Source organism: Protopterus annectens, chromosome 9.part0 (genome assembly GCF_019279795.1).
Source record: "Protopterus annectens isolate FY-2018-M chromosome 9.part0, PAN1.0, whole genome shotgun sequence".
Taxonomy (NCBI): domain Eukaryota; kingdom Metazoa; phylum Chordata; order Ceratodontiformes; family Protopteridae; genus Protopterus; species Protopterus annectens.
In genome coordinates this window covers 1,504,064,650-1,504,077,464 of record NC_056743.1, presented here as the reverse complement: position 1 = coordinate 1,504,077,464, position 12,815 = coordinate 1,504,064,650, and the positions used below count along the sequence as shown (strand labels likewise).

At 40.2% G+C, this 12,815-nt stretch overlaps 1 protein-coding gene across 3 annotated transcripts in view; it reads left to right on the top strand.

Annotated features, from left to right (window-relative positions):
* Positions 1-12,815, top strand: part of XAB2 (XPA binding protein 2) — a 1,020,149-nt gene that overhangs the window by 659,582 nt on the left and 347,752 nt on the right. For all 3 annotated transcript variants that reach the window (XM_044084446.1, XM_044084447.1, XM_044084449.1), the window contains one exon: positions 3,079-3,192. In XM_044084446.1, the coding sequence (XP_043940381.1) occupies positions 3,079-3,192 (114 nt within the window). The remainder of the gene's footprint in view (positions 1-3,078; positions 3,193-12,815) is intronic.

The following is a 12,815-nucleotide window of genomic DNA, read 5'->3' as shown; positions in this document are numbered from 1 at the left end:
GCCCCTACATCTGTGTCTCCAGGCATTTTTGTATGCTTTCCAGTGTACCTCTGCAGCTCCTTATTACAACCCCTTGCTCCCAAATGGCCAGTCAACTTCTTTAAAGTCCCAGATGAGCTTAAGTTCCTTTATAAGAACCATGTAACAAACCCATCTGCACTGTCTCTATCTTCTGACTAGCCTTCTAAATTGCTCTTCATTGCCAGTGCCGTCCCTTCAGATAAGGACAGTAAGGCCATAGATTAGGTGAGGAAAGAACGTCTATGCTCCCTCTATTCTGGCCTTCAGGGCTACTAACTACCAGACCAAGATGACCAAATATCTGTTGTCCATCCTCATCAGTTTGAATGAGGAAGTGCTGGATTCACAGGGCTCAGAGTCCAAACAAATTGTCTCTCTTGTTAATCAGGCCACTCAGATGGCTACACACAGTATAAAATGTAGTTATGATGCTGTGGTGGCCTCTTTCAAGGCAGCTGCTACTTGCACTGTCATTCACAAGTATGCATGGGTGCACAGCCAGCCTGTGCCAGAGGATTTCAAAGCCAAGCTCATTGATTAACCCTTAGAGAATAATATTTTGTTGGCCAACAGGCAACCAACTTATTTAAAACCTTACAGGGACAACACAAAATTATAAAAGACTGCAGACAGATTCTGCTTACCTCTGTACTTGGATACCAGAGGAACTACCTAGCCAAGCCCATTTTTTTGTTAGAAGAGTATCCAGACCACTCCAGAAACACAGGAATTTGCCCAGGAGGAGATTTCCATAGACCTTAGTGAGACCTTAGATATGGTTCGCCTCCCTCCTCAGAAAAGTCACTGTGACTATCTCCCAAGTCCACCCCCGTGTGTGTGTGTCAGTCCTGCCCTGCCTCTCTCCAAAAGACTAACTTAGTCAATTTCAAACTGGGCAAATATTGCCACAAACCAGTGGGTGCTTGCTATCATAAAAAAGGATTATGCCATTTCTTGGATGGAACCCCCTCCCTTGAGCAGTATCCTTGAGTGCTCACAGACAACATCACTGTCAGTTGGTACATAAACAAGCAAGGAATGGCAAGATCATACCAATTATGCAGACTAGCTCAGATTGTTTGAGACCTAACTACCCAGAGGAACATGGCCCAAGCTGTTGTGTACATCCCATCACAGGACAGTGTTCTAGCAGACCCACTCAGCAGGTCCATCGAGGATCCTCACAAATGGACCCTAGACAGACAGGTCTTCCTGGACATTCTACACAAGTGGGGAACACCTCAGATAGATGTATTTGCTTCAGAGTAACAAGCAACGCCTCCTCTTTTGCACCTGGACTCCTTGCTCATCAGCTTGGAGAACAGCTGCATTCTCCTTTCAGTGGACAGGGAAATTTCTTTAAGTCTTCCTTCCACACCCATTAATTACAAAAGTATTACTTGTTGTGTCTTTCAGCTTTTCCCGGTTAGGGGTCGCCACAGCAGAATACCGGTTAGGAGTCGCCACAGCAGGACTCCGGTCCGCTAATGATTGGCAGTAGATTTTTACGTACCAAGTTGCCGGCCCTGACGCACAACCTTCAATGAAGGTACGCCCATTCACACATGTCTCCACACAGAAGACATTCTAGCTGAGAAACGAACAGGACAACATCTTACTGTGAGGCGACAGCGCTACCGCAGCACCACCACCGCAGTATAATTACAAAAATATTACTAAAGGTCCAGAAAAAAAGGACTCTTACTGGTGACTTCCTTTTGGCCAAGGCAGCATTGATTCCCCCTTCTCTTTCACCTAGCCAGGTACAGTTACCACAAACTAACACACAAGGTGGATCTCATCATACAGCAGGAGGGATCTGTGCTTCATCTGAACCTGTCATCCCAAAATCTCAGCCAAAAAATAATGCTGTTTACAAAAATGTATGTAAACCTGTTAGAGAGTCCCAACACTCATATTTATATAAAGTTCACGAATCGTCAAGATTATCCATTAAGTAGAATTTGACTTCCTTTTTCTGCAGAGCTTATCTCTGTAAAAAAAAAAGGCTATGACAAAAGACTAATTTTTCAGTGGTATGTAAAAGTGTCTATTTGCAAGGCTAACAGGACTGGGAAGAAAATATTCATTATTTCTTCAGTGGTGTAAGTTGTATCATAGCTGACTTGTTAGGTGTGTGGGTTGCACTGGCTGGTTGACCTCACAGAACCAAAGTATCACAAAATATATATTAAAGCTTTATGTTTAATCTGTAAAATTTGTACTTCAGCCTATAGCTCATTGTACTTGTTATGGTTATGTTGGCAAAACATTGCTGATATGAAACAAACAATTAACTATGATCCTGTTACACTGAATCCTTTTGTTTGGTCATAAGGTGAAAAGTCCTTTACATTAGTTGAGGTGTGATCAAGTCTACAAAATCTCAAGTTTAGGTAAGAAATCTCCCACTTAAAACATCTAACCCCAGGTGACGAGAATAATGAACTGTGAGTCATCTTCCTGTCGCAAGCTTAAGTTTGACTCCAGTAGCCTTCAGTTACACACATACTGTGCAGCTTTTACCAAGTCTCTTAAGGAGACTAATGAATGTTACTGTTTGCCAGTGGGAACAGTGAAATAAATAGGACAGGTTGTCTGAAGTGGCCATCAATAAGTCATTGCATATTGGTTTGCCTGCCACTGCTACAGTCTTTTGCATTGTTCAGGTTTTCATACATGTTGAGTACTGAGAAGACACAAGAAACTTTCAGCCTTGGAGAGGAATGAGTCTGCATCACAAAGCAATCAGTCATGGATTGTTTTAACATTTTATACAGTGGGTCTTACAGTATCTTTGATGTGTATTGCTACCAAGCATTCTAACACTTGAAGCGTTACTGTCTTTTAAAAATAAGTAGCAATAAGTTTAACAGCACATTTTCAACTGTCCATCAAACAGAGCCTCTATTTTTGGCTGTATTTTTTTTCGTTGTCTATTTATACCATTCTGTCAAGACAAGAACAGATCAGTACAGTATTCATATGACCTATTTTTGTGTTCTTTAATATATCAGAAATTATATTCTTACAGTGTTCTCCCATTTCTTCCTGTAGAGTACAAAAGCAGTGTATGACCGAATTATTGATCTGCGGATTGCCACACCCCAGATTATCATAAATTATGCCATGTTTCTTGAGGAGCATAATTACTTTGAGGAGAGTTTTAAGGTAAGAGAAATATGTTCATGTTTTAGCTATTTATTAGAGTAATTAGGTAGAAATGCTGACAATTTTTTATACACAAACCAAACCGATCAAGTGTCACAGGAAGACAAATGACATAACAATCTAACTTATTTGCTTAAATATCAAATAATAAACAATTGAAGAAAATTGTTTTATAGAAACAAAAGGGAAAATAAATGTTTACAGAGAGGTAAAAAGGGTGAACCACTTATTTTATCTTTGTCGTGGTTTACTGATATTTGTTTACCATATGACCAGTCTTTAACTGCATGTCAACCACTAAGTTTTACTTATTTGTATTTGCGTCACTTTCTGTCAGAGTTTAAATTAATGATATATATTAAGAAGAGGTGGGGGGAAAACACCCCTTTTTATATATTAATTCCTAATATAAAGTGACATAAGGGCAAATCAGCAAATTGTATCCACTGACATGTACTTTTTCCACTGTTTTCTTTTCTAGTATGTATCTTCTGTAACATTCATCACCAGTCTGTACTACTTGTAACCTTATGTTCTAAGCTGTATCACTTGTAAATATTGTAATCTAACCTAAAAACCTATGTTACCCTTGTTTCTGGTCCTATACTACTTGCAATTTCATGCTCTAAGCTACATCATTTGTAATTTTTTGTAATCTAATGTATAACCTATTAACCTTGTTATTGGAGCTTTTCTCCCCAGGACTCCATTGAAAACGGGTTCATCTTGGCCCAATGGACAATTCTGGTAAACCAACTGCAAATAAATAAATAATAAATAAGTAAATGTAGTGTCAGAGAATTGTGACATAGAGATGCTGATGGTGAGTGCAATTTTTGTGTTTTGCTTTGCAGCAAACTTTACAGCATTTCAAGGTTAAAATCAGGTGTTTGCACAAATATATTGCATATGGATTGTAAAACTTTACTTCAAAGCTACTCAGTTAAGGCTCATATACATAACACAAGCAGAAAGTTATAAATCAAAATGGAAACAGATGCTTTGTGGGGAATTCAAAAAATAAGGAGAGAGAGTAGGATTTTGGATGCAGATCCTTAAGGAGAATAACACCAGCTCATCAGATGAGAAACTGAAAGCACAGCGGCAGGTTGTCAAAACTTTTTTTAGATTATATAAAAATGTTATTTGGTCTTGATAAATGTGCAAAAGCAACCTTTAAATCAGGAAAGCTGCAGCACCAAAAAACATACATCAATCTGGGACAAGAATGTGATCTAAAAGAATTTGAGCAAGAGGGAGTGCATAAATATTTTGGAATTGATGAAGGCTCAACAGTAAAATATGAACAAATGCGAGTAAAACTTAGTAAGGAATATTTTAGAAGACTTAAATTAATCCTGAAAACAGCATTGAAATCTAGGAACAAAGTTCAAGCTATAAACCAATTTGCTCTTCCTGTCCTAACTTACATTTTTGGAGTGATTGGCTCCAAAAGGTTTTGGATAGATTAGATAGGAAAACAAGAAGGATGCTTCATGCACATCAAATGATTTATAAAAATCAGCGCATGCCAAGATTATATATTCCTTGTTGTGAAGAGGGTTTGGGCCTCCTTGAAATTGATTACATGTATAGATCTGCAATCGTGGGACTGCATACATATCTGCTAACCTCACAAGACCCAAACATAATGAAAGTTTTGAAACATGAGAATAAATCTAAGATGACATCCCTGCTTACTCTAACAGAATAATATTGAGTAGAGCAAGAATGGAAATTAAACCTGAAGTAGATAAAAATCAAGCAGCAACTGAATGTGGCAAAAAGCAAAAGAAAGTATGTAATGTGAAGAATCAGATGAAAAGGCAAGAAATGTGGAAAATGCATAAATACAATTGCAAGTGTAGAAAACTCCTGGAACAACCTCCTGTTGAACAGGATTGAACACAGGAATGGTTAAGGAGAGACTAATTCAAACCAAAAGATGAAAGGTTAATATTGGCGGGCCAAGATAGTGGACTATATAAATGTTGGTTTACAAAGTCCATTGAACATGTGGGAGAAATAGACAAATATAGCTTTTGAAAAACAGAATTGGAAACAGTTATACACCTTGTTGTTGGTTGTGACATACTAATGGTAGAAGGACTGTATATTGAAAGGCATAATAATGTGGCAAGACTGTTGCACTGGGAATTGTGCAGACATTATAATATTGAATTAGCTGAAAAACACTGAAAACATGAGCCACAAAGCATCATCGAAAATGGTGTACATCACATGGGATCACCCATTACAAACAGTTCAAAAAATAGATGCAAGAAAACCAAATGTAGTGGTCCATGAAAAGAAGACAAAAGTAGTATTGATAATTGAAATTGCTACACTCAGTGACTACAGTGTCTTGCGTACAGAGAGATAGAGACAAAGTCATTAAATATCAGGATTTGCAGGCATAAATTAGAGCAATGTGGAAGAAAGGTACCCAGACAGTTCCAGTAGTAGTAGGAGCAACAGGTCTTATAAAAAAGAATCTACAGTCATATTTAGATATGTTACCAGTACATGTAACTCCATACAAACTGCAGAAGGAGTCATTACTAGGCATATCACCGGTGCTAAAAAGAGCACTTCTGGCTGTCATAAAAGATTGCAACAATGCTAATTTCATGAACTTTAATCATACTTTGATTTAGAAATGGGGTCCATTCGCATCATGGTATTAGAAACCCAAAAGATTTGGAGACATTAAAAGTGATATTATATGCATAACTTAGCAGAAAGTATTCAAAGAAATAAGCTAAGACTGGAATAGAAAATTTTGATTTTGCCTGTAGGATGACTGCAAGAAGGGGCTAGAATTTAATGGAGAATATTAGCAAAGGAACCAAGGTACTGAGAGCAAGTAACTTGAGAAGGCAATGGGATAGATTGGAATGAGACCATAAAGAAATTTGGATTGCAGCTTAAAGACTGCCTTCCCTACCAGGGATTAATATCAGGGAGTTGGCAAAGAGAAGGGCATAGGGGAATGTCAAGTGAAAGACCATCTCTGGTAGAGTTTCTGGTTGACTGTAGAAGAGGAACTGCTGCTAAAAGGGCAATTCATAGGGCATGTAAGTTATTGCATGATAACTATAAAAATCAATATGCAAATTTTTGAAAAGATTGGGAAGAGAGACTGGAAAGGCAGTTTTGGAAAGGAACAATGGGAAGATGTCTGTATGGCTCCCAAGTATGCAACAAAGTCCAGACAGTTTAGGATTTTTTATTCAGAGTTTTTGCTTAGGTATTTTTGTAGCCCTTCAGAGAATTGCTGGAGTTGTGATGGGAAAGAGGGAAGTAATTGAGAACATGTTTTTGAGAGTATAATAAGTTAGCAGATTTTAAAAACTCACTACAGTTTACTTTGTCAGAAATGGGAGAGCAAATAGGTGTAACTAAGGAAATTATTCTTTTGAGCTGAGACACAAGATCTGAATTGCCTAAAGCTGTTGGCTGCAAAAAAACAATTATTGGCAAATGGAAATTAAAATGTAAACCGGCTGTAACTGAAATACTGAATTTTGTAAAGGAAGTAAAAGAACTGTAGATGGCATTCTTACCTTACAACATTTTTGACACTGATCTCAATTACCCTTAGATGTTCACATGTCAGGCCTTAAAAACATGGCCTCACTTTTCTGTAAAGTGCTTAAGGGCCCTGAGTATTGGATGGCAGTAAAACTCAGCAGTCATGCAAGCACTAGCTGGGTGTCTAATATACAGAAGTCACTCCCCTGAGTTCTTTCTCTCTTGACATGCAAATTTTAAGTCTGTTCCTGTATCTGAATCTATATTTACTTGTCCTGATATTTTATCTGACTCATTTAATGTTGGAAGATAAGTCAAAATCATAGCAACTAGGGTTGAGTACATCTCTTCTTTGACAACTGTCCCAAATGGAGAACCTTCCTCATTGAATCAATACAGTTAGTAAACTTATACAAACCTCAAACTCCACTTAACCCTACAACTCTTCCATCCCTCCTAAACTTAATAATCCCTTCACACTAAAACCAATTCCTAAAAACTACATCAAAATCTTCTTAAATTAAAACATTGTTCCACAGCAATAGATAACCTCCCCCTCACTATTTCTCAAGGTTGCTGCCAGTTCTATAGCCTATCCCATTTATGTCCTCATTAACCATTCATTCTATATGATATCCCTTCACAAAGGTGGAAACCGTACTGATCTTTCTAACTATTGGCCTTTAGCAATACTTTCTCTTCTTTCAAAGATTTTTGAAAAATGCATTCATAAACAAATCTTAGACTATCTTATCCAAGAAAACCTACTCTCACCTACACAACATGGCTTCCTTCCCCACCACAGTACCACAACAGCCCTTATCTCCTTTACACACTCTATCACCCTAGCTAGAGACAATAACAAGCTGGTCTCTTGTCTCCAAAGCTTTTGATACTATCTCTCACCCTATTATCCTTTCCAAACTCTCTCACTTTAATCTCTCGACTGCTACTATTTATTGGTTTAAAGCTATCTATACAACAGATAACAAGCTGTTAAATTGCTCTCCTCTTCATTCCCCTTCCTCAGAATTAAGATGGGAATCCCTCAAGGATCTCTACTTGGTCCCTTAATTTTTAACATTTTTATAAATCACCTTTACACCTCCTGTCCACAATCATCCCTTATGCACTATGCTGATGACTCCACAGTCATCACCACTTCAGATAACCTCTCTCACCTATATACCCTTGCACAAAAATCTTTCCAACTTATTGAAAAATGTCTCTTCAATAATCAACTTATACTGAACCCCAAAAAGACTAAACTTCTACTTTTCCTCCCTAAATCAGTGTTACACCACAAATCTACATTCACCTTTACATCCCTTAACAACACAATCATTAAGGTTGAAACCCATACCTAACTTCTTGGTGCCATCTTAGATGACCAACTTAAATGTGACCTTTATGTATTCCATTGTGTCAAGAAAACCCATAAAAATTAGGCTTACTGTATAGAAATGAAAAGTTCCTATCAAATGAGTCTCTCCCACTCATACCTTCTTCCTAATCTCTTCTATAGTTCACAAATCTTAACTTGCAGTCCGATCTCCTCACTAAACTTGAAACCACATTTAATGAAGTAGCTAGATTTGCTTCAATCCAACCATCTAAATCTCATTACTGTCTGGCTCTTAAGACACTAAACCGGTTAGATTTTTCCTCACCATCTTCTATTTTCTCAACTTACTATCATTCATTCCATCCTGTACAAACCTTTCTCCTGCCCTGACATCTCCCCTTTAGTCTCCCTGTAAACCCACCTAGAACTCTTAGGAGCTCTGATCCGTATCACATAGAAATTTATAAACCCAAAAGATCTTATGGACAAACACTTTACAGCTACTTACTGACTCTGTCATGGAACAAGCTTCCCATGTCCCTAAGAAAAATCAACCAGACTCATGAATTCAAGAAAGCTTTAAAAGATTAACTAAATACTACATGGATGTCATTGCAAAAATCCTCCATGATCTTTTTACCTCTACCCTATCCTCTTCTTCCTATTTTTTCATTCTCCTTCTCATACATTCTCTTAATTCCTACCTTATCAACTCCCATTTAGCTCAGCGCATTCCTTATTCTGCTCCTCTACTCTCTTCTTCTAACCTCCCTTCTTACATAACCTTCCCCTCCCATCTTGACCACTTATTATCTATCCTATCCTTCTCTAATCCTATTTCCCTACCATCCTTGCATATACAACATTTCCACTTCTCATTAAATACAAAATACTAACAGCAGTCCACCTTATTTTTCACACTCCTATTTACTAACAGGATCATTTCCTTGCACTATATTGTAACTGTCTCTCTCATTTATTTACTTATCTGTACATACATTATATGACATCTGCATTTATATTGCTTGTTTGTACCCCTGATCAAAAGAATACTATGTAAAATAGACATGTCATTATGCTGTATATCTGTAATGTTTGAATATTGTACTGATGTCCTTCAAGGATGCATCTGCAGTCCTTACAAATGGGTTGTCCTGGCCTCAGGCAGCCCTTCGGTCGGCCGGATTCCAAAGTCTGGGTCTGGCCTCGGCTGATGTCGCACTTCACCCGACGTCATAGCTGCAGTTCAGCGGGTATAAAGGCATCAGCTGACGCCATTTTCCTCAGTCTTTCTTGCCGCGTGGCACCCGAAGCAGAAGCTGTTCGCAAGTGCCGGTCGGTCAGAACCAGAGATTACTACTACCGAAGACTTCTAAAAAGCTAAGTACCCCGTTGGGGACTCTTTCTTGCCTCAGCTAATGTCAGAAAAAGTGAATAACTGTTTAACTTGTGGGAAACAAATACCTCATAAAGATTTCCACTCTTACTGCCTACCTTGTTTAGGCCCAGACCACGACATAGCAGCTTGTCTAGCCTGTGCTTCTTTCAACCGACGGACGCTTAGATGTCGGTCTGAATTTGCTGAGGAGTTTTTCGGCTCTGCTTTTGCTTACAATATGCCGTCGGAAACTCCGACTTCGCAATTAACAAAAAATCGTAAGGAAAAGGACCGACACTCATGGTCCGCGGTTTCGGCCGAAACCGCAGTTAAGTCAACCGCGAATGTCTCGGTTTCGGCTGAAACCGAGTCCACGGTTCTTCCTTCGGCCGAAAGCTTACCTCCTACCGAGGCCTCATCCAGCATGGCTGAATCTGCTACTGAAATCCCACCTGCTCTTGCAGGTTCACAGGATTTATCTGATACTATACCTTTAGATATATCTACTCCTCCACGTGGAGCTGCTAGGCCCCCGGCATCCATGTCGATTAAGGCCTTTGCCAGGGCTAAAGCAGCAAAATCTACCAAATCTGTGCCTGCTAAGACCCCCTCTCACAGGCCTAGCTCTAGTTCTCAAATGCTTAGTCTAGCAGAGGATCTCATTTCTTTGATCCGGGGATCCCAACCTCACCATGACAGGGCCTCCCACCCACCTCCAGAGAAGAGGCCTAGAGCAGAGCCCCCTGAGCCAGTTTCTTCAGATTACTCCTCTGATGATTCAGATAATACAAACCCTCCAGAGGGCCCTTATTCTCCTTATGAGGACTCTGATGCAGAAGACTCCATTCCTTCTGCCTCTCTTCCTGAGGAATTTTCTTTTGGGGAAACCTTGCATGCTATGAGGGAACAATTTCAATGGCAGGGCCAGGATTTTTCAGACTCTAGGAAAAGGCTTAGGACCTTTTTGCATTTGCCACAGCATAGGCCTTTAGCCATTCCTCCAGTACTCACTGTTGTGGATGATGCATTTAATGATGCTTGTACTGCTCCTGATTAGGGCCTTAGAGAGATGGGGTAAAAAAGTTTACACTTCTGCTAGTCTTTCGGCTAGGGCCTTAAACTGTCAATTCCACATGATTCAGTATCAGGAATTTATGTTAGATCAGTTAACTAAAAAACTGTCCTCGTCTGAACCACTAGACAAAAAATCTGTTCAGGAAATGGTACATAACATTCAGCAGGTCAGTAATCATTCTTTAAAATGCGGCTATGATGCACTGGAGGCTTCCTTTAGATCAGCTATGACTGGTACAGTGATCAGAAGGCATGCATGGTTAAAAGAGCAGTCCTTACCAGACCATGTTAAATCAAAGCTCCTAGATGCTCCCATGGATAAGCTCAATTTGTTTGGCTCCCCTGCACAGCAGGTGCCGAAGAAGGTGGAAGAGAAAGCAAAATCTGTCCAGACAGTCAAGGATTTCTTACAGGTCCAGCCTCCAAGGTTTAGTAGGAACTGGCCTTCCAAGAATTGGTCCTTTCCAGACACCTCCAGAGCTCAGAGAGGCAGGAATAGGCCCAAGAGGCAGGGGTCAATCCAGAGGTGCCTACAGGGGACGCCAGTGGCAGCCTAACAACCAGCGGTACTGCCACAGATCCAGCCACCACCACTTCCACAGGACAATCACAGTGACTTGGCTCTGAGACCGCCTACCAGGGAACAACTAGAAGCACCCTTAGGCGGAAAGCTAGCCTTATTTTCAGTAAACTGGCATCACATCACAGGAGACAAATGGATTTTAGAGAGAATAGAGGAAGGTTACAGGTTTCACTTCCATACTCTACCAAGGAAGAGAGGAATGCCAAACCTACCTCCAAATCAGAAGACAAAAGCTCTAGAACAAATACACCACTTACTAAGGATGAGAGCTATAGAAAGGGTACCGTCTATGGAACAAGGGCAGGATTTTACTCCAGACTTTTCCTGGTGCCAAGAAAAGAAAACCAATGGAGACCTATTCTCGACCTGTCCGCTCTAAACACATACCTCATTGTTCCAAAATTCAAAATGCTGACCCTACAGCAGCTTCTTCCCATGCTGGGCAAGGAGTCTTGGCTGGTAACTCTAGATCTCAAGGAGGCATACCTGCACGTCCCCATACGACCAAATTGCAGAAGATACCTCAGATTTCTTGCAGGATCAGAGCATTATCAATTCTCAGCATTGCCCTTTGGCTTATCTACTGTGCCCAGAGTATTCACGAAATGCCTGGCATCAGTAATTGCTCATTGCAGGCTTCAGGGAATTCAAATTTACCCTTACCTGGACGACTGCCTGTTACAAGTGGACAACAAAAACAAATTAGAAAAAGATTTGAAAAAGGTCATTCATCTACTGCAAGCCCTGGGATACACAGTCAATATAAAAAAGTCAAGGCTGATACCATCCCAGAGGATAACTTTCTTGGGTGCAGAGCTGGACACATCAAATCAAATGGCATCCCTCACAGCAGAAAAACAGAAGCACCTTCCTCTCTATTTCATGGCATTAGCAAAGCAGAACCAGCTAACAGCAAGGAAAGTCCTGCAAGCCCTGGGTTACATGGCATCCTGCATAATATTGATTCCACATGCCAGACTACATATGAGAAAGTTACAATGGTACCTAAGGAATTTATGGTCTCAGCACAAGCACAGCCTAGAAACCCAAATTCCAATAATTCCATGCCTGAAGCAAGAATTCCAATGGTGGGCTCAGGCCTGTCAATCGAACAAAGGGCTGCCCTTCCACAGCACTCAACCAAGCCAGACTATCACAACGGACGCCTCAGACCTCGGTTGGGGGGCACACATGCTGGACAAGTGCATACAAGGCTTATGGACTCAAGACCAGCTGAACCTACACATAAATCAAAAGGAGATGCTGGCAGTAAAACTGGCAATTCAGACCATTTCTTCGACAGGGTCAATTGCTGATAAGGACGGACAACACCACAGTTATGTGTTACATCAACAAACAGGGAGGCACACATTCATACCCACTATGCCGGATGGCAATGGACCTCTGGAATGTGGCCCTGAGCTTTAACATTCAGTTATAAGCAATATTTGTACCAGGAAAAGAAAATATACTAGCAGACATCCTAAGCAGAACTACCACGGATGCCCACGAATGGATGTTACATCCAGACATCTTCAAATCCATTACAGAGAAATGGGGACTACCAGAAATAGACTTATTCGCATCCCCACACAACCACCAATTGAAAAAATTCTGCACAAGGGCATACCACCCACTTGCTTGGAAGGTGGACTCCCTATCTTTCAGTTGGAAAAACCTGACAGCATATGCATTCCCACCTCTTCCTT